The 21,633-nt window shown below is 35.1% G+C and overlaps 2 protein-coding genes across 3 annotated transcripts; one reads left to right on the top strand and one right to left on the bottom strand.

Annotated features, from left to right (window-relative positions):
• Nucleotides 1–2,983: 2,983 nt before the first annotated feature.
• LOC110781858 (GDP-mannose transporter GONST3) lies at nt 2,984–15,735 on the top strand. 2 transcript variants are annotated; one of them, XR_002531850.2, is made up of 3 exons: nt 2,984–3,305; nt 14,064–15,299; nt 15,380–15,735. XR_002531850.2 is itself a non-coding variant. In XM_021985909.2 (2 exons), exon 2 carries the CDS (start codon nt 14,064–14,066, stop codon nt 15,189–15,191), a length of 1,128 nt encoding a protein of 375 aa, XP_021841601.1. In that variant the 5' UTR covers nt 3,032–3,305; the 3' UTR covers nt 15,192–15,735. The 2 variants fall into 2 exon arrangements, 1 of the variants encoding a protein (XP_021841601.1); XM_021985909.2 differs by having other exon boundaries at nt 3,032–3,305; nt 14,064–15,735.
• Nucleotides 15,736–16,492: 757 nt separating this feature from the next.
• Nucleotides 16,493–19,764, bottom strand: LOC110781857 (ferritin-3, chloroplastic). Its single transcript, XM_021985908.2, has 8 exons — nt 19,363–19,764; nt 18,809–18,892; nt 18,652–18,712; nt 18,478–18,565; nt 17,291–17,352; nt 17,100–17,165; nt 16,929–16,992; nt 16,493–16,838 (listed from the first exon to the last, which is right to left on the bottom strand). Exons 1-8 carry the CDS (start codon nt 19,689–19,691, stop codon nt 16,804–16,806), a joined length of 789 nt encoding a protein of 262 aa, XP_021841600.1. The 5' UTR covers nt 19,692–19,764; the 3' UTR covers nt 16,493–16,803.
• Between the last annotated feature and the right edge of the window lie 1,869 nt (nt 19,765–21,633).

Genomic DNA, 21,633 nt, shown 5'->3' with positions numbered 1-21,633 from the left:
ACAAAAATTTGACACCAGTATAGCTGAATTCCATAGAGAACTGTATTGACTAACCAAAGCCTACTAGCATAAGAGAGAAGCTTAGCTGACCACCTCCTGAATTTTGAAACATTTTTATCAATGAAAGGCCTACAATCGGTGCATTTTAGCTTTCTAGTAGTTAAAGGAACACCAAGGTACTTAAAGGGGAAGGAACCCTTCATCATAGCTAGGCCACCACTAATACTATACTTTTCATCATTAGACACACCAGTCATATAAACATTGCTACTGTCTAAGTTAGCAGCAAGGGCATACGCAGAGGAGAACTTTGTGAACGCATCAAAAATTACCTGAACTAAATTCTTGTCTACTCTTGAGAACATCAGGAGATCATCTGTAAACATCATATGAGTGATTCCCAAAAATTTTTCGATGTACATCACAAATCTACTAAAGCTGCATTCTTAGGGAAAGCATATGATTTTTCTCACTTGATCTGGATGCAGGGCCGGAGCTATAATTACGCTACGGCAATAGGGTCATGTACCATTTCTCAAAATGGGGCCCTCAATCCATTACTTTAATAAAAAAAAATCAACTTTTAGTAAACAAATATTTCAAACCATTAATTAAAATGTCAAAATTAATAATTTCCTAATCCATTAATCTTCTCCACTATATTTATGCAATTGTGCGACATAATTAACACAAACAAACAAACTCGATTATTAAAACTTTTATAAAACTCGAAATTGAGTATACAATCCATTTCAAAATCAACGAGTATATATACATAATTAAACTTTTGGATAAAACTCGGTGAAAAATAACAGTTTAATTATCAATGTCATTGTAACATTGAAGATTTATCTGTTGAAAATGTGATTTGGTAAGGAATTGAAGAATGAATTCTTAGCTTGGCTGACTCAATGGCAAAACAAAGACTCACGAGAGCTGATGAATTCTTAGCTTGGTTGTAACTACGGGGCAACTATTTTCTTTTTTGATCATTTTGGTTTGTAAGTGTTAGGACTAATTGTATGATGAGCTTTCATTATCTCTGGGAAGCTCCTTCCTATATATTAATAAAATACAAACCCCAATTATAAAAAAAAATAAAAAATAAAATAAGGAATTGAAGAATGAAAATTAAATTGGAGATGAAATACTTTTTGAAAGTTGGATAAGAAATGGGGAAGAATAGATGAATTTGTGTTCCTAATGTTTCACTCTTCCTCGTAATACCAAATGTTGAACATTGAAAAAAAAATTAATTACTCAGTCAAGGGGAATCAAACTCGGACCCTTGTTGTAAGGGCCCATCTCCCTAACCAACACTCCAGTTTATTTTTCATGCATATTTAGGATATCATTTACACTATATTTAAAATTAAAATTTGGGGCTCTGTTCTGTCGCTCCCCTCGCACCGTCCAGAACCGGCCCTGTCTGGATGCACAGTAAGGAGCTCCACAAAAGTATAAACCAATGCAAATAGCTAATGTTTGAGCCATCCGAAATTAAAGCCCAATAAAATGTTGTTATCAAGTAGAGTCCTACGTTCCTCCCCGACAGTAAACAAATGCACCTATCTTTTTTACTCTTTGACAAAATTTATCTGGTTTCATAAGGTTTGAATCCATGACCTTGAGTTTAAACAATAAAGCCTTTACCACTAAGCTATTACATGTGTTCATGTTACCATTGCAAAAAAATATATAAGTAAATATGAATGTCATTAATGTAGTAACGCGGGGCATCGCCCGGGCCCAAAAACTAGTTTTTATTTTAAAATCTGATATATTTTACTTATACATTTGATGACGTGAAAATCCTACGTGGCGCTACGAATGTTCTCCAAAAAATTATCCTTTATATATATACTAGATATATATATACTAGATTTTAGCCCGTGAGATGCACGATTATTATGTTAAAATAAAACGTCTATATATACCATCTGCTATATGTCATATATTAGGTTAGATTAGTGTTTGATTTTGGATTGAATTTAGTTTTCGATTTTTTTTTTTTAATTATTAGAGTATTTGATTTTGGATGGAGTTGTATATACGTAGTATTAGTAGTTAATTAATTAAAATATCTACTCCGTACATGGCATCTAATTATTTATCTACCTGACATTAATTAATTCAAAATAATTTCGAAATCTTATTTTTCGTTTGCCAAAACCATTAGATTTCTTACGTGAAGCTCTAATATTGGATTAATGTTTGATTTTGGATTGAATTTTATTTTAGATTAGTGGTTGATTTTGGATGGAGTTGTATATATTAGAAATTAATTAATTAAACTATATATATGTGGTACTCGATTATTTTAATTCAAAAATATATTAGAAATCTTATTTTTCATTAGCCGAAACCATTAGATTTTTTTATCTGACGCTCTAATAGCTCATCAAATATTAGATTAGATATTAGATTTGTGAATTACTTAAATTCAGATAAAGTTTAAATACGAAGTAAAATAAATTAAAAAACCCAGCGTAAATCAGTTGAATACTTGAATAGTTGAATGGAACAACTCTTAGAGCAACTCCAATGGTGGGCTACTATATAATGTAGCTAAGTTTGCCACATCATATTTCTTTTTTTGCTGTACCATCCGGTTCACCCTTAGAGCTAATTCGGATTCAGAGCGAGTTCTGAGTGGTTAGGTTCCATTCCCCTCCCAATTGTTGTTGCGGGGGATCGAACACGGGTCCTCCCTACCAAGTTCAGCCTCAATCACTACTGAACCAACAGTCAATTGATACCACATCATATTTCTAGCTACAATTAATTAAGCTATAATTTTTCACATTGGTGGCTACAATCCCTTGGAGCTCCCTATAATATTTAATGCATATATTTTCCCTTTTATTTTTTGAGCTACCTGCCCAAAATAACTACAATGTTTTAATAGCTGCTCCCGTCCTCCAGTATCACCGTATGTTTAACCAAACGCGCCCCCGCCCCCGCCCACCCAGATCCCCGAAACCGTCCTTAATTTTATACACAAATCACTATCACTTCCTCTTGTCAAAATAAAATAAAATAAAATAAAATAAATCACTATCACGTGCTCTTCTTCTCTACCGGTTGTCACTCCTCTGAGTCCTCTCCTCCTTTAATTGTTCATACTGGACCTCGAATCCCTCACACACCAGATCGCAGTTTGAGTTTCAAAAATTAGGTCAAATTCGCAAAAGAAGTCCTCTTTCTGCATTTGAAAATTACAGCAATAAATCGAAAAGCTCGCAAGTTGTGGTGAATCAGTTCCTTCTAAATTGTCGGCTACCAGTAGCAGCAAGCTTTCCGAGGTACTACTCTGTCAATTTATTCACTGTTACTGGAATTAATTTGCTCAAATTTCAACATTCGCAATTATCACATACAGTATTTATTTGCTATTGCTGGAATCGATTTGCTTAAATTTGAATATGTGCATCACTCATTTCGTATTTTTAGGTTTTAGCTTGGAAATGATAGGAACTATCCAGCTTCGGTTTAATTTAGTAATGTTAAGTATCTGCGAATTGCAGCGAGAAATTGATGATGTACGTTGGAGGTAGATAGTTGATTTTTGTTGTAGGAGTGGAAAAATGTGACGGTTTCTTCACATATTAAATGGAAGTAGATTATGATTGTTGGAATGAAAATCATACCACTTAAAAAAGCAAGACTAATATCTGCGGATCAACTGAATTTGCTCGCATCGATGTACCAAGTAGTTAAGTGTGGTGGATCCGATGTTCTAAAAGTTACTAAATAATGGTTATGAAGCTAGTATCATCTCCCATGGGGCCTAAGTAGGGGATCAAAAAGGAGAGAGAGTGTTTGCTAAGCATGAGCCCCCATTGTCATTTTTTATAACTTCTCCCCATAGATTTTTCTTAATAAATGATTTTTTTTAATTGTTAAAAGGGGTTGGAAATAATGAATGATAAGTGAGTTTTTGAGAGTCTCAAAAATGGAGATTTGAATCTCAAAGTAAGTCGCAAATAAAAAGTAGATACAATGACTACCATTGGAGAAGTAAAAGTGCTTGTGAAAGATTTTTGAGCCTCAATTCATGATGCTCTGAGAGTAAGAATACACAATGGATTACTTGAGGATTTGTACTTTAGAACTATTTTGAGGAATCACCACCACAAAACAGAAGCAATGTTGGCATTTTGGCCGAATTTGCTCGTAATGATTTAGTGAAGTGCGGTGGATGGGAGGTTCAGAAAGTCACTACAGAGAGGTTATGAAGATGAGAATACACAATTTTTTATTTGAGTTGGACTTTAGAGACAAGTTGAGTCTTGTAATTAGTACGAACTTGTTAGCATTGATAAAAGCTAGGGCCATTTTACCTTTTCAGGTTACCTAGGGTTTTAATTTAAGTGGGATTTTATATTCGAACTCTTTCCTTTTGCTTTCACCATTCCAGAAGAACTGACTCCGTAAGATATAACAAGTTCTTTCTGGTTAGATGTAAGTCTTACTTGTTACTTCCCTGTCATTTATGTCAGAAATTAGAACAGTTTTGTTTTCTAACTATAATAAAAGCATGGACTCAATGCAGTAGACAATAGGGGTCTACAGTGGATAAGTGGATACGAAATTGAACCAAATAATATTGGAATGCTACTTTATAGTTATGAGCAGAAAATTTCTACAAAGATCACTCCTTAAAAAACTTTAGTTTTCTTTTATTTCAGAAGCTTAGCTGGTGGGTATAGAGATATGTACTGATGTGTAGTGTATCTCTCACCTGACTTATAAGTTATAACCCTACCCAACAAGTGTTTTACTCTATTTGGAGGAAGAGTATGTGTCTGGTTGACAACAGAATCTGTTGGAGATTGCACTTCCTTACTATAAGGAAAGTCTGTTATATTGTTAATAGCTTGTACATATATAAAGTAGTCTCCTTGTATTCATTCTTTCATTTTTACTTAGATCAATAATAAAAATAAAAACACATTTTATTTAGTTCTCTCTCTTCTTCCCCTAACAGTGTTTCAAGCTTCCTTCAATGGCGTCCTTACTCTTTCTTTATGATTTTCTTCCACCTTAGATCGCGAAATTTAACATGGTATCAGAGCGGAAACGATCCCGGCTCTTCAACTCCGCATTAAACTTCCGTTCGAATCAAATTATCAATTCGTCAATTTTTCCCCAAATTTTCTGCTTCGAAATTTTAGCAAACTGGGTTAAAATTCGACGATTTAGGGTTTTTAATTAGCCCAATATCTCATAATTTCGTTCACAAATTTTTCTTAAAACCTTGAATCAAATGATTTTCTGATTCTTGAGTTTTCCCCAAATTCTAGGGTTCTTGAAGTTTTTCGTATATTTGCAAAATCTGGGTTTTGGTGATAGATTAAATGTGTGGGTTCTTGATACAAGTAACACTTCCGCGTTTGGAAATCAGTTTTTGATCGAAGGATTGACCATTTTTTTTTGGTCGGTGTTTCTCGGTGGCTTGGTTACGATTCTTGAGAACAACAGCTCCAGTGTTCTTCTTCCGTCGTCGTCTGCTTCTGCTAAGATTCGGTTTGATTTCTTGGTCTTCTTGATTAATTCATTTGATTACAATTCGCTGCTTGATGAATTTTGGAGGTTTTTTGGGTGTTTTTGTTCCTGTAAACAACATTAAACAGAATCTCTGCAATTTCTTTAGAAATATCTGCAAATTGTTTTTTTTTTGGCAATTTTGTAGTCTTGCCTTTTGCTGAGTTCTGTGAAATCCTTCTTCAATCGTCAACCATGACTAAATCAAGCCATAATGGCTCAATTTTTGGCGTCGTTTTTAGCCGAAATACCAGGAATTCCCAATTTCATTTGTTCAATTGAATTTTTCCTGTTGCTGGTTCTTGTGTGAAAACTAGAGTGAGTTTAAGTTGAAATTGTTTTGGATTCACGAGATATTTGAGTTCATATTCTTGGATGAATGTCTACTAGTAATGGTATAACTCCTGCCTCTGCCATACATACCCTGTTGTCTGCGTTTCATTTTCCTAGCAGTCGGAACTCCCAGCTGCAGCCCGTTTCTCTCCCATGTTTCCATTTCCTAGCTTCTTTAGCAAGGCACGAATAGCTGCTTTGTCGGAGTTGGAAGCAGAGTTGTAGTTCTGTTTGCTTTTAAGTGTTCCTTGAGTCCTTGTCCACATGGAAGGCTTATTGTGAGGAATAAATATCCAGCATCACATCTGAAGAAGGTTATTGACAGTCATGACGACATAGTTTGTTTTCTATCGTCATAAGCAAGTTTGCAATGTTGTCATTTGCAGAAATTGGGGTAGTCCTTCTATGTGCAGTACTAGTTGTTGTTGGGCATCTGTGAGCAGAAAGGGGAAATTAATGTTGTCCGAATTATTTGGCATTGAGAGCCTGCTTGTTGAATCGGTGCTGAATTTCAACATTCATTCAAAGGTTCTTTGGTTCACCTTCTTAGAATCATTGGAGATATTTCCAAGTCACTGGACATTGTTCTTGAGATTTACAGAATTAACTTTCTACCAAATTCTGTTTTTTGGAGTAATGGTTTAAGTGTTGGAGATTGTTTGGATGTTTTCTAGAGAATTGGATAACGGGTGTTGTTTTGTTAGAAGATGATGAAGGTTGGTTGCTTATGTTAATGTCACTGACTTGGTTGGTAGTCAGTTTGATGTTAATGGATGATGACTTGTTGAATGAGTATATAGCCTGTGAAATCAGGTCTGTTTTGTTTTGTGACCCAACAGAGGTTGAGGTCTGTTTTGGCCCAACAGAGGTTGAGGTCCTCTTTGTTCTGAATTGTTTCTCTAAACCCCTATTTTTTGCTCTAAACCTAGATCGGTTAGATTGATTCTCTTTCTGATCATTTCTCTGAACCAAGTTTCTCTGAATTGTTTCTCTGAACCTATTTTCTCTGAATTGTTTCTCTGAAGTTGATTTGACCATTTCTCAATTCAACTATATTGTTCTGAACTATTTCTCTGAACCCTTTGTTTTTCCTATGGTCTTTCGTGTGATCATATCTTTTCCCTACACCATTCTAAACACAAATTCCTAATACACATACTTTCCAAAATCCTTTCCATCTCAATTTCTTGGCTTATTTCATTAGAGTAGTTGGTTCCATATTCTGGCAGTCTTGATGGGACAGTTCAGCAAGTTGTTGGTTAACCTGGTGAATTTTTTTGGTGATAGAAGGAGGGGAGTTGGTGTCTCTGCCTTAGCTTGCGTCACACTCCTAGTGTTCTATGATTCCCCAATCACTGTTATCTACATTCTGCTTGGCAATGGAATCATATGGAGTGCATATGCCTTGATCAGATTTGATATCTACATCCTGCTTGGCAATTTCAGCTTGCAATGGTTCCAGTTCTTTACTTCAGTTCAACACTTTAGTTCAAACTGGAAATGATTTCCCAACCATTTCCAGTTTGAGGGGGGGTGTTGGAGATTGCACTTCCTTACTATAAGGAAAGTCTGTTATATTGTTAATAGCTTGTACATATATAAAGTAGTCTCCTTGTATTCATTCTTTCATTTTTACTTGGATCAATAATAAAAATAAAAACACATTTTATTTAGTTCTCTCTCTTCTTCCCCTAACAGTGTTTCAAGCTTCCTTCAATGGCGTCCTTACTCTTTCTTTATGATTTTCTTCCACCTTAGATCGCGAAATTTAACAGAATCAGTATAATGGAAAACTTTTGTAACCTTCAAGTTCAGGTTGTGGGTTATTGGGAAATGAGACACTGTTAGGTGATCTCACTCAGGTGTTTGGTTCTACTATAACTAGAACACTTGTTAATTGTAAGTAAAATCAAGTAACTGGAATCAGCAGCATATGCTGGAAAGTGTTAGTTTTTTGGTACAACTGTACATGGGGTCGCTAAACTAATGTGCATGTTACATGTTCTTTTTAGCATAAATTATCTCATAATATATATTAAGAGGTTTAGATGCGCTGTTAGTCAATTAACTTATGTGAAGGATTGGTATAATATTGGCTATTGTTAGAGACTTTCTTAATGTGAATACTATGTGAATACTCATTACACGATGTTATTTGTTTTTACTAGTTCACTTGTTGGCGTTTTGGGTACTTTTCCATGACAATAATCCACTGTGAGATCTTGACATAAAAGATATTACTTCGTATAGAGATTGGTTTGTTGATTGACGTTGACTTTTGTTTGGTAAAAAGGCATAGTATATATAAGTTAGAATTTATAGAGAAATTTGAGGAGTATTAAGGAGCACACTTATGTGTTATACTAGCCTTTTATACACGCGATGCATGCCTGGTTTTTAGAATGCATGAAGCTAACATAAAGAAATCAATATTTTTTATGGTAAAATGACTACTTCTTTCTTTTCTTTTGAACATACCACCCTTATCAATGGTTAAATACCCTTCCAAAATTTCATAAATTAGTTAGCTAATCACGTTCTTTTTATTTTTATTTTTTATAATCAAATACTTTTTGTACAAAGTCAAAGATACTTCTATGAGAAATTGTGTATATATGGTTAACAAAATAACATCATATAAGCTATTCAACATAGTTTATGGTTAGAAAAATAGAAAAATTATTTTAAAATTTAAAAATAAATAAATTGGAAGGTATTAAGGATAATTCACATTTTTGACTCCGCCTCAGACATTTCTTCATACAGAGTATAAAGGAGATAATTCAAAGTTGATCTTGAATTTTTTATTTTTTGTTATGGTTTTCACTAACATTTTCGAAATGAAAATGTTATGACACTTGGAAGTTGGATAATTGTTATAAATAATGAGCATAAAAGGACTTGAATAGCTTCATAGCTCAACCGAAAAGCGACGATGAGGAAGGTAAAGCATCAAAGCAAGCTATGAGATTTACTGAGTTGTGTCCTTGTTTGCAGTTTGCATGAGGTGTAGATGGTTAATACGCTGTAATTTTTAAATAGAATACTCAAGTACCTATAAAGAAGTCGTACGTTTGATGTGCCATTTCCGAACTCAAATTAATGGATCAACAATAGAAAAATGTCTACATTAAGGATGTCGAGTTTAAGATGCACAAGTCAACTGTCATTTATGCCCAACTCAAATCGTTGTTAGTTGATGCGAATCGTCAATGATTAACCATCGAAGGATAAATTCCACAAAAGTGATTTAGTTCATTGACAATTGGCAACAACTAACAACGATTTGTGTTTGGCAAAAATGACATTTGATTTGTGCCTCCTATTTTCAGCATCCTTAATGTAAAGATTTCCATTGATTTGAGTTGGAAAGGGAACATCATATAATGGGATATTCCATTTCGAAATGATTGAACATCAGTGACTCAGTACCTTGTCCAAGAAGGATCCTACTTAACAAACGCCCTTCAGTCCTTCACCTTAACATTAACCTTAGCTTTCTTGGACGTTTCACCTCTCTCCTCCTCTCATCTTCACAGTGTCACCTTTTCAGTCATGATAGGATAAAGTATACTCCCCTCGTTTTCTTTTAATCAGGCTCTGAAATGTTCCGTTATTTAGAATCTATTATTCAAAAGGATGGAGAGTTGGATGGCGATGTGGCCCATAGAATCAAAGCAGGTTGGTTGAAGTGGAAAGGTGCCACAGAGTTCCTATGTGATTCAGGCATGCCCAAAGATTGAAGGGAAAATTTTACCGCACGACAATTCGACCGACTTTGTTTGGGCAGTGAAACATTGTCACTTGCACAAGATGAATGTGGCGGAAATGCGCATGTTACGTTGGATGTGTGGGCATACAAGAAATGATCGTTTGAGGAATGAGATTATTAGGAAGAAAGTAGGGGTTGCACCGATTGAGTTTAAGATAATGGAAAATCGTTTAAGATGGTTTGGACATGTAAGTAGAAGATCAAGTGATGCCCCGGTTAGGAGGATAGAAGGGTGGCAAAGTGATAGAATTGTAAGGGGTAGGGGAAGATCTAAGAAAACTTGGAGGAGGGTGATTGAGCACGATATGAGTTTTCTTGGGATTGAGGAAAATACGGCGTTTGATAGGACAGAGTGGAGGGAGAGAATATACATTGATGACTTCATTTGAGTATTTGACTTATACAGGTTTCATGTTTCTGTTTCTTTCTATTTTTTATTTTATTCTTATTTTTATTTTATTTTATTTTTAAAATTCCTTCACTTTTTAAAAATAAAATAAAATTTACATGCTATTTTGAAATGTACTTATTTTACTTATTCATTTAATTTAAACTTTACTTATTTTTTATTATTTCTTACAATATTTCTTCTATAATATATACATTTTTCTCTTATCTTACTTTCATTAATTCCACTTTTCTCTTCCTTGTTTTTTTTTCTTTTTACTTCCTGCTCCTTTCTGGTTTGATTGGTGACAATGTCGATCTCCTACGAAGATTCATGTTAGCCGACCCCAAATCATTTTGGGACTAAGGCTTTGTTGTCGTTGTTGTTGTTGTACTCACTATTTCATTTTTCACTATAATACTCCATTTTGACCAATATTGGTGATTACATACAAGGAATAACCTAATCATGTGAGATCTTGTTAGATTCGTCTTAATATACAAGTAGTTTCTAAAATAGTTTTTTTTCATAATTTTCACTTGTCGAGCTTTTTATTTTATTAAGATAGGTTAAGCCGGAATAGTAGGTCAATCTAAAAGAATCCTTGCCGATGAGGGAAATAAAGTCATTAAAAGAGGAGAACCAATGTGAAAGAGTCGGGGACGAATGACTTTTGTCAACCATAAAATCCACTGGTTAGCCTCCCGGAAACAATGTTGAAAAGATATGGACTCGAACGTCTCTAATTCCAACCCTGCATCACAAATAATAGCGCTAATTTTCCAAGGGATTTTCCAAATGTTTTAAGGGGGTCACCATCAAATTGTCTCCTTCGACAATGATGTTGGTGATTTGGTGCAGATGCACACAGAGACTCAAAGTTGTTTTGATTCTTATGTTTAGTGGACATTGTGGTTAGATTGATTTGAATGATTTCATGGTTCAAGATACTAGAGGCATATGATGATAGCGTTTACAAGATGGGTTTACCAAATGACTTTGGAGGTGTTACTGCGTTCAATGTTCAACGTATCTGATTTATCTCTCTCCCTTAGTGGTCGTTTGGTTCACTGAATTGGAATGGAATGGTATGGAATCTCATACCAGGGGGGTATGGATTCAAAATCCCATACCAATCCAAAGTTGTTTGGTTGAATCATGGAATGGATTTCATCACATTTATAATGTTTGGTTCATTTTTGGAATGGATTATCAGACATTCAAACTTGTACAATTAATCCAAAAATGATAAATTTTATAAATATCAATTAAAAAAAAGAATTAAAATTAAGTACTCCTGTATTCATCAAAACAACAACTAAAAACATAATTTTTAAAAAAGAAGAAAAAGAAAAATGGTATCTTAATACCAATTCAAGTAATTTGATATACCTCCAGCTACTTACGAATTCAAGAAAAAAAATCAAAATATAAATTGTATACTCTATTGATTAACCGAAGAAGCAACACGGAAACAATCCACGATCCAATATTCAACAATAATCCAAAACCCAATCGCATCAACTGGTTGTCGGCGAATATAAGTTCTACCTGGTGCCTGGTGGCCGGCAAAGAGATGACGGTAGCCGGTGAAGATTAGCCAACGACAGTGGCGGCGTTTGTAAGTAATTAGGGTTTATCAACGATGAAGTAATTAGGTTTGTATCAAAGGTGGAATGGATTGTGAATCTTAGGGGGAGAGGTGGAAATGGGATTCCTGGGGATAAGGGTGGGATTAGAACCCCTTTGGTATGACATTCCATTCCAAAATAGTCCAACCAAACAATAAAATGGATGGAATGGATTCTAACTCCATACCATTCCATTCCAATTCAGTGAACCAAACGACCCCTTAGTGATGGGAGTTTGAGGACACATTCTTTTGAAGAAGGGTAGAATGATGAGAAATAGAAAGTGAAGGGCAATTTTTTTGAAGAACTTATCGTCTTTAAAAAAATAGAACAAAACTTCAACAAAATCTGAAACCGACGTAAAGAATCCCGAAAAAATGTTAAGTGGAATGCTTGTGGGCCAGAAACTTTTTAAACGCTATTGCAAACCGAACGTACAACATCGTGTAAAATCTTTAAAAGTCATGCGACTTTGATGAAACTAAAACCAATGTACAACCTCAATATTCCTCACCAATATGCAGAAATTATATTCCCAACCATCGAGAATTATCAATTACAAGTCGATCTCAAAACAGAAACATGAATCGAGTTAAGAAGTAACAGTTCCCGATCCATAGTTTTAAATGCACGAAATTTTGAAGCTGTCCATAATGCGTTACTAATTTACTATTCCAAAAGATATGAAAATTCAAACTTTATTTTTGTATGCAAGTGCCTATCTAATGCCTCACTTAGGCATTACTTAACCTGTGTTATTTTTGTACTCCGTATATATAACGTTTTAACTTACCCCCTTTGTTTTTGTTTTTGCTTTTATTTTTATTTTTATTATTTTATTTTATTTTATTTTTATTTTACCCATTTACAATACTCTTTTTCTAGTTAAAAATCGTTATTGTTGTAATCCAAGTTTTGTACTCCCCCCGTCCCTTAATACTCGCACCGCTTTCCTTTTCGGGCCGTCCCTTAATACTTGCACCGCTTCTATAAATGGAAATTTATACCAATATTATATTATTTCTCACACTTATTTACTAACCCCACCTACACCCCTATTCCCTACAAAAAATCATTTAAAAATTCACATCCCCACTCACCACTCCCCACCTCTTACACATTTCCCACTAACTATATTAAAAAAATACTCCACTATCAACTAACATCCATTAAATTAATAAGTCAATTCAAATGTCTTAAACTCCGCACCGGTTAAACCGGTGCGAGTACTAAGGGACGGAGGGAGTAGAAGAGAAAAGAATAAAGGAAAAAAAAACAGATGAATTTCCTCTCTCCTCAACCTTCAATCGCATAGTCACAGACTCACAGCTGCATCTCCTTTCTTCTCTTAAAACCCTCCAACAAAAGCAGCATCTTGTAGAATTGTAGTTGTATAACCACGGCACCACCTCTGCTCGGCCCTGCCAACCACCTCTCCTCTGCTGCTGCTATTTTCGGTATTCTCTATTTTGTATCGATTTTCTTTTGGAAATTTCTGTTGATTTTTTATTTTTATCGATTCAAAAAGTGTTATTTGTAATTTTCTGATATGATGGTTTCAAATTGTTAAATACATTCTGCTGGGTTTCTTGTTAGCTGTGTTTTGCGTCTAATTAGTCTATACCCACTTCATGATTCTACTTGAAATTCGAATTATCCTTTTCGACATGATTCTCATATCCATTAGGATTAGTGGCTCAGAGACGGGCCTGAGTGTAAGTAATTGCAAGTTGCAATGAGAAATTGCTGCTGCATGTTGGAACTAGACTATTGATTTTTGCTGTAGGAATGAAATAATGTGATCGTTAGTTGTAATTTTAGATTTTGGGATATGGTGTTTGATTTAGGGTTTATACGTGTTTGAAGACTAAGAACCAATTTGCAAAAGATCTGGGTTCTGCTACCGAATTTGAGGGGAGTAGGATCAGATAGGTAAACTTGGATCTTGAATTGTAAGATTATGAAAAAATGGAGGGATTATTAACCAAAATCGTTCAGTTTCTTAGATTATTTGTTAAATTTAAGATGTACATAGGTTGCTTATTGAATCCAGGTGTCATTCCCCATATTTCACAATTTTTTTCTTCACGTTTTTATTTCTCAATTTGATTTTTCAACTCGATGATTTGACAAATATGCGGATGCAGTTTTCTTGTTGTGTGATTTTTGATACACTGATGGACAGCATGAACTTGCTTAATAATCTGTTTTCACATTACAGCTGTGCATTAATAGTTTTATTGGAACTTGTTGAGTACCATTAACAATTTCTCAGTATGGTGACTATTTGATTGGAAAAATATGTTTGCAGTATCCTGAATATCAAATGAGTTCCACTGATGTCATATATTGATTGCTTCTCAAAGGAAACTTTTTGATTTTTTTTTTCCAGATGTCTGGTGACGTCGAGAATCCGAAATCTAGTGAAGTGAATAAAAATGCAGATGCAAATGGATCATCTGTGTCTGAAGTTCAAGTGACATGGTACAGTATCTTGCGTCAGCAAGTATCTGTCTATGGAGTAGCTGCTGGGTATTGTCTTTCAGCATCTTTACTCTCGATCATTAATAAATGGGCTGTTATGAAGTTTCCATATCCTGGTGCACTCACAGCGCTGCAGTATTTCACCAGTGCTGCCGGTGTTTTAGTTTGTGGGTGGCTAAAGTGTGTAGAGCATGACCGTCTTGACCTTATGACCATGTGGCGGTTCCTTCCGGCTGCGATTATCTTCTATCTCTCTCTTTTCACCAATAGTGAGCTCCTCCTCCATGCCAATGTAGACACTTTCATTGTCTTTCGTTCTGTAGTCCCCATTTTTGTTGCCATTGGAGAGACACTCTTTCTGCACCAGCCATGGCCAGCACTAAAAACTTGGGCCTCACTTGCCACTATCTTCGGTGGAAGTGTCATTTACGTGATGACAGATTATCAATTCACAGTGATGGCTTATAGCTGGGCATTAGCTTACCTTGTTAGCATGTCCATTGATTTTGTATATATAAAACATGTGGTTATGACCATTGGTTTGAACACATGGGGCCTTGTGTTGTACAATAATCTTGAGGCTCTCCTACTCTTTCCATTAGAGCTGTTTGTTATGGGCGAGCTGAAGAAGATAAAGCATGAGATTTCTGATGAGTCAGATTGGCATTCGTTTAGCGTTATCCTTCCGGTGGGATTATCTTGCTTGTTTGGACTTTCAATCTCATTTTTTGGGTTTTCTTGCCGAAAAGCCATATCTGCCACAGGCTTTACAGTTCTTGGAATAGTGAACAAGTTACTAACAGTTGTTATCAACCTTATCATCTGGGATAAACATTCAACTGTTGTGGGGACAATTGGTCTTCTTGTATGTATGTTGGGTGGTGTTATGTATCAGCAATCTACAAGCAATAAACCCAAGCCTATGAAAGCTGCAGAACCACAAGAAACCCAAGAGGAAGAACAGAAACTGTTGGAATTGCAAAGCAAAAATGAAGAAAATTTGGAGCCTAACTCTGAACTAAGACTAGGGAAATAAATTGGATTCTGAGGGTATTTTCTGCTGTTCTGTTACCAGAGGACTAATTCTCTTTGCTGCCTTGTGCCGTATTCGAAACATGGCTGGAAATTTTGGGTGCATTGTCAGGTAAACTGCAAGGCCACTGGTATTTTCTCTTTTATCAGATACTAGTGCCGACTAGTGTGAATTCTTGTGGTGGTTTGCAGGGCTTATAATGTGCTGGCTCAACTACCAGATAAAAGACACACATTTATACCTGAGTATTCATGATTTACATGTCTAGTTCCTTTCCTATACTAACTGTCCAACAGCAATTCAAAATTATGCTGTTATTTCTTTGCCACTTTTTGTTATATAAGAGATTTGTGACTACAAGTTGAACTCCTATTTTTTGTTATTGGAGGTGATATTGTGTACTATTGTAGTGGTTTGCATAGTTATATTGTGCTGGTTCAACTACCAGATAAAAGATATACATTTGTGCCTGATTATTCAGGCTTTACATGTGTATTCCCGAAGCTACATAACTGTTCAACAGCAATTTAAGATGATCTTTTTGTTTCGTTTTGGTTTGGTTTGTTATGAGAGGCGAGCTCTTCTTTACTCTTCTTTGAGAAGTGAATGTTACAGTGTTATTTGCATGATCATATTACTTGAAGTATCACTTATCAGGGCTAGCAGCTAGAATATTGCTAGCTTTTGAGATCTCCATTTATGTGATCATCAAAATCACAGGTATGCGTTTTATCAGTCAATAAGCGTTTGTTTTAACTATTGCTCGCAAGAAAAGAAAAAGTTCCAGTAATCAACTTTCTTTGCTCTCTAATGACCAAGAAAACAACATTTTCTACCAAGTGTTTGCATCATCATTGTCCTCATCTTCAGTCGTATATAATTTTTTGCCCAATTATGTTTCCAGAACTCCATTGAACAATTTTATTCGTCTTTCTTTTAGTACAATTTACCATTATGTGTTTGGTAGCAATCTCTGCTCAAAATTAACGTCAGTGTTTCTTTGGTCTTATCATTGCTACTCTATTCATGGTCATTGTGCAATGAGATTTTTTTGACAACAAATTCTACTGGCTCAAATTGGACTTCATGACGTGATAATATGATATGTATTGCTTTCAAACTAAATTCAGAAAGGGAAAATTCGGGTGTAAGTGTCATTTTATTTTCATGGCATCATGGATCTTAATTGCTTCAAGTAACTGAGGGTAAGGACTGTATTTTATGGAGACGAAAAGATCAGTTTCAAATCGGAAAAGATTGCACCATCCCCACACTTGTATCTTCAGTAAAAAATTGGAGACCGATTACTCAGGACGAAACCACAAATTTCTTCAATAGAGTTTTGAAATAAGCTGAAACAATATGGACATCCCGAATAAGATGAGCAAAGTTAATTCTAACACTTTCTTCCTAACTCAAACACGTATTTCCTAGCTTAATCAACTAAATGCAGGTCTTACATTTCCATTTGAGCAACAGTACCAAGGGTAAAACTTTTGGAACTAAAACAACCCCAGTTCCAGACATGAGAAGTTGCATAAATCTGCCCATCCTGCAATATGTCGACAAATTTCTTCAATAGAAATCAAACTCTTCAAGCAGCAGCTGTGTCTCCCTAGTTCAGTAGGGTCTGATCAAAGTGCCATACACCTGAGCCATAAACCATAAAATTTGCATCAATGCTAATTAATGAATCAAACAATGGAGAGAATCAGTATCAAATGAAGGCAGATAACTTACCATGTCCCTTGCCAATTCTTCGGAGCTGAGCAACATATTCTGAGATTTTCTTTATGGCTTCAACCTGTGAAACAATGAACACACATTTACAACCCAGATTCTACACATATCAAGGGCATACCATCTGTATGTTACGGAATTTTCAATAGATAACCAGGGAAATGAACTTACCTGTTCGTTTAAGAAAAAGCCCTCAATAAATTCTTGTAATTGAACATCATTACTCTTCTCAGCTACCTGGAAGGCAGAGAGTTGTGAAATTATTATCAGCAAGAGCCATATGTTGCAAACTACAATTGCAGATTGAATAAAATGAAGGACTAATCAAACAACAAACGAGTAAGTGGGTTGCTAATCCTTACATGGTGCAAGTTCAACAATTTTTCATTAACGAGCTTTTCCAGGGACAAGGCAAGTTCCATAGCTGCATCATAAACAAACAAAATCATTACTGTGAGAACTGGCAAGAAAATACACCACAAATCCACAATACAAGTTCCTGTGACATTCTCTCCACGGATCGAAGCAGTCAAGTGAAAGATATCAGACCCAGTTGTGAGGAAACATATACTCCTCCACATATTCCTTAAACAAACAGTGGTGCACCAAAACTAATGCACAATCACACCAAAGATGTTTGACAATAAAGTCTCAGAAGCACAAGAAGGACTCGCTTGTCACCAAGGAAGCAAGGACTAGGTAGGTTTATGATCATTAGAGTGTGTCACCAGTATATAACACACTCAATTCAATACAGATTGAAAAGTATCATAAGTTTAAGTCATTGTTGAATTTAACAAAGGAAGCATGTTAAAATTGTACATCGAATCTGCAAAAAACTACGTAGTAAATTGCAGGCTGTGAACTAATCAAACACGGAAGCTACAAGTACAATTAAACGAATAAGGGCAATTTTCATGTTATTGCCAACTTCCAAGGAAGTATCAAAAACAATTTAATTGATTGCAAGAAGTGAAATATTTGGAACCAGTAACCCAAAGGTTAGAGGAGGTTAAGTAAGCCACTAGTCTATTGTAATTTGTAAGAATCGTAAACAACTAATTCATGTACTTCATTAAGTAATTTACCACTTCCATTTCTACTAATATCCCATATCAGGCATAAAACTATATCAAATACAGAGTAATACTTTCTTTCCATCAAACCTTTCTTCTCACAAATATATTTCAAAGAGCCGAGAATTAATTAAGAAAGCCGTGATTATTTTAAATCGCAAGTGGACATAAAGAAGAAAAGTAAACTGTGTGATATCTCTACACGTTGTGCCCATGAAGAACCCATTAAATCGTTAATCCTTTAAAAAGCACATTGATGTTAACATATACCCTACACCAAAAGCACTAACTCGTTCCCATTGAGTACAACATAACAAAATGCAGCACACGTCCTATACTCCTAGCTAAGATCCATTATTTCTTAAATTAATTAATAGGACAATCACAAATGCAGATCTACATCTCAGCATAAAACCAAATAAAGAATAAAATCAATCATAAATCAAGTTTCAAGGTTGAACAAGAAAACCCACCATGCAAAGCATCTCCCTTTTCCTCATGATCAAATTCAGAAAGAGGCATCAGAATTGATTGCAATTTCACCTTCCCACCACGCATGTTCTGCAATCCACAGTGAATAATAAGTATAATAACCCTAAATGACATAAATTGAACCATCCTTTTGGGTTGATTAATGTTTAAAGCACCTGGTATTCCATCAACTTTTCAGCATGCTCCCTTTCCTCCACACTAGATTCCTTGAAAAACCTAATCATAAAGTAAAACCAATTCACTATAATTACTAAATTACACAAATTAAAGCAACTACAAAAGGGGAAAAAAGGTGATTGTCGAGCGATTTACTTTGCAAGACCTTTGAGTGCCACATTGTCTCGATCAAAGTAAGCAAACATCGCGTGATAAACGTATGAAACATTGTATTCCACACTGCAAGAACCCCAAATTTTTTGAAGTTAAGTAACAATTACTCTATCAATAAAAGCAACGTAGAACTTCCCCAACAAAATCAGGTAAAAAAATACCAAATCCATAAATAGAAAGAACGCCATAAATGGGAATCAAATACATCATAGTCTCATACATCAAGGAAACTGGGCCAAAAATACAGGTTAGAAACCACAATTCAAGTAATTTCCAGATAAATCAACGAAATGAGACTGAATTTATACAAATCAAAGATCAAACAAGCAATAATTCAAGCAATTTCTAGAATATCCGTAGATAAATAAGAAAGAAAACCAAATGCGAAAGAACTACTCTGTAGATAAATCGACAATATGAGGATGACATACACGCATCACAAACCATAATTCAAGCCATTTCCAGAAATCCAGCATACAAATAAGCAAGAAACTGTAACATAATTAAAGAAACAGAGGAAGAGGAATGAGAATTACTTGATTTGTTCATTTATGGCGGATTCACAGTCATCGGCGTATTTCTGGCGAGCAAGAGAATCCTGGGGAACAGTAGGCACCATAGACAACTCCTTCTTCACCTCCTCAAACGGCTCAAAAATAACGCCGGTCAACGGACGGCTGTTAGATTCCTGCAACGCCGCCGACACGGAGAAACCGCCGTTAGGGTTTTTCGCCGACGACGAAATTCGGAGAGAGGAGGGAGAAAAGGTCAGAGAATTCGAAACAGAATTCGCCGATGAGAGAGAGTGTGCATCTCCGCCATTGTTGGCGAGGAGAGAGAAAGATGGGGAAGCTCTGAGAAGCATCTTGAAAATGGCGGAAAATTGAAGGAGAGAGAAAGATGAAGGTAGAAGATGAGAGTGAGTGGAGTAAGTGAGGAAGAGGAGGATGAGAGGTTTTAAGGGCGTGTGGAGGGAGCTAGGTCTGAAATATGTGCCGTTGGATGGAGAGACACGTGGAGGGTTGAGATATGAGGCGTGTGTTAGGCTCGTGCTGGATGATGATTTTAGGTATGGGTGTCCAGATTTTTTGGGTACTTTCAATGATGGCCTGTAGTTTAGTAGGCATTTGGCCGACTTTTTATGGAGATAAGATTAAAGTTGGAGAATTTCTGGAAAAATCGATTTGTGGAGGAAATTTTTTGGTGGATTATTATATATTTCATGCTAAGTATATGGCCATGAATGTAGTCAAAGTAACTAATAAATTAAAATAAAATGTAGACCTGCAAAAATAAATTAACGAGGGCGTGTGTATGATATGCTAAAGGTTGATTGTATTGACCAGTGTATCTGTCAAAGTGAGATATTTATTTAGAAATGGATAGAGTGCGTAATGAAGTTTATAAATCATTTTGATAAGAAAATAATAATAATAATAATTGATGAACGTTAAGGGGCGTTACCTGAGTCAATAACTAGTATTTCATTCGTTTCATAAATATCGCACCATTTTGTCTTTTTTAATACTCACGTCGTACCTTTAACCATATTTTGTAATATATACATAAGGAAATATGTAATCGTGTAGGATCTTGTTCAGTTCGTATCGATATGCATAATCGAGAGATTAAGAGTCAAAATTGTGTGGTGTAAAAGCGTAAAATAAACATGATCCAATATTTAAGGAACGGATAAAATATAATATCTATACTTGAAATTAATGACATATTGATTTAAATTAATTAAGACAAAGAGCATGCCCCAGTCATGTAATACTTCTCCAGTTTCTTAATAGATGCACCACATTGACTTTTCACACTATTTATTTATCGACTTTGACCATGTTAAATACCTGAGTAATATGTAAAAACAACATTCTTAATCTAATATATATATATATATATATATATATATATATATATATATATATATATAAAGGGGAGTTTTTTGGAGAGCATTGAGAGCGTCCACGTAGGATTTCCACGTCATCACATATTATTAAGTTATTAACTAATTAAATAAATAATATTAGAGTCTTGCCAAGATTAACTACTTAATATGATAAAGATAGATTCCACAAACTTCTTCCACCTTTTTGTATACACTAGTTGTTGGACCGCGCGCTAGCGCGCGCGGTCCCCCAAGATATCGAAATCAAATGGCAAAACGAACTAAACAAATAGATAGAACAATTAATATAACAATAAGCTATTAGTTGAGTTTCAAGAGTCCTATTTGCAAAAGGCATTAGTAAAGAACATATATGTAGCATATAGCTACTTATTCTTATAGAAATTCTCAAAACTAAAGAAAGTTTATACACAACAATTAGTTCGTGGTATACTAAACAAATGGAAAGGTTTACTGACGTTCCAAAATGCTCTTCTGCTTCTTCATGAACAAATGTCTTGAGGCGCAATTGCAGAACAATGTTCCTAGAAAGAGTCGTCGCTAGGTTAATTTTGATTAGGAAGTAGAACGTGCCTAGTGTTTCGAGCACATCTTTGAAGTCGTTTTGATCAACCTGACAATAGACATGCTTCACCAGTTGGTAAGTATATCACAAAATTAAATTTTAGAAGTAAATTGAAAGTATAAGTTCGAGAATAGGTTAGAGGGCAGATCTTGTATATTCTAAATATTTTTTTAGAATTTTTAGAGAACGTGTTAAAAAGGCATTGTGTCGGTATGCCAGTTCCATCACAGAATCGAAGTTCAAAGTATCTTCCCTTTCTTATGTCTTGTGTGGGTTGACAAGTTTTAAAGGTTCTTTTTAATTGCTTGAGAAATAATTGTTTTTGGATAA

This window comes from Spinacia oleracea, chromosome 1 (assembly GCF_020520425.1).
Source record: "Spinacia oleracea cultivar Varoflay chromosome 1, BTI_SOV_V1, whole genome shotgun sequence".
NCBI lineage: Eukaryota > Viridiplantae > Streptophyta > Magnoliopsida > Caryophyllales > Amaranthaceae > Spinacia > Spinacia oleracea.
This window is presented reverse-complemented; position numbering and strand designations above follow the sequence as displayed.

What these genes read in the sequence shown, in the direction of transcription:
- LOC110781857 (XM_021985908.2), bottom strand. Translation starts at nt 19,691, where the DNA reads ATGCTTCTCAGAGCTTCCCCATCTTTCTCTCTCCTCGCCAACAATGGC. An exon ending in GCCATAAATGAACAAATCAA is followed by an intron (nt 18,893 to 19,362) that starts GTAATTCTCATT and finishes GGGTTCTTGCAG; the next exon opens with TGTGGAATACAATGTTTCAT. An exon ending in AAGAATTGGCAAGGGACATG is followed by an intron (nt 16,839 to 16,928) that starts GTAAGTTATCTG and finishes TTTATGGCTCAG; the next exon opens with GTGTATGGCACTTTGATCAG.
- LOC110781858 (XM_021985909.2), top strand. Translation starts at nt 14,064, where the DNA reads ATGTCTGGTGACGTCGAGAATCCGAAATCTAGTGAAGTGAATAAAAAT.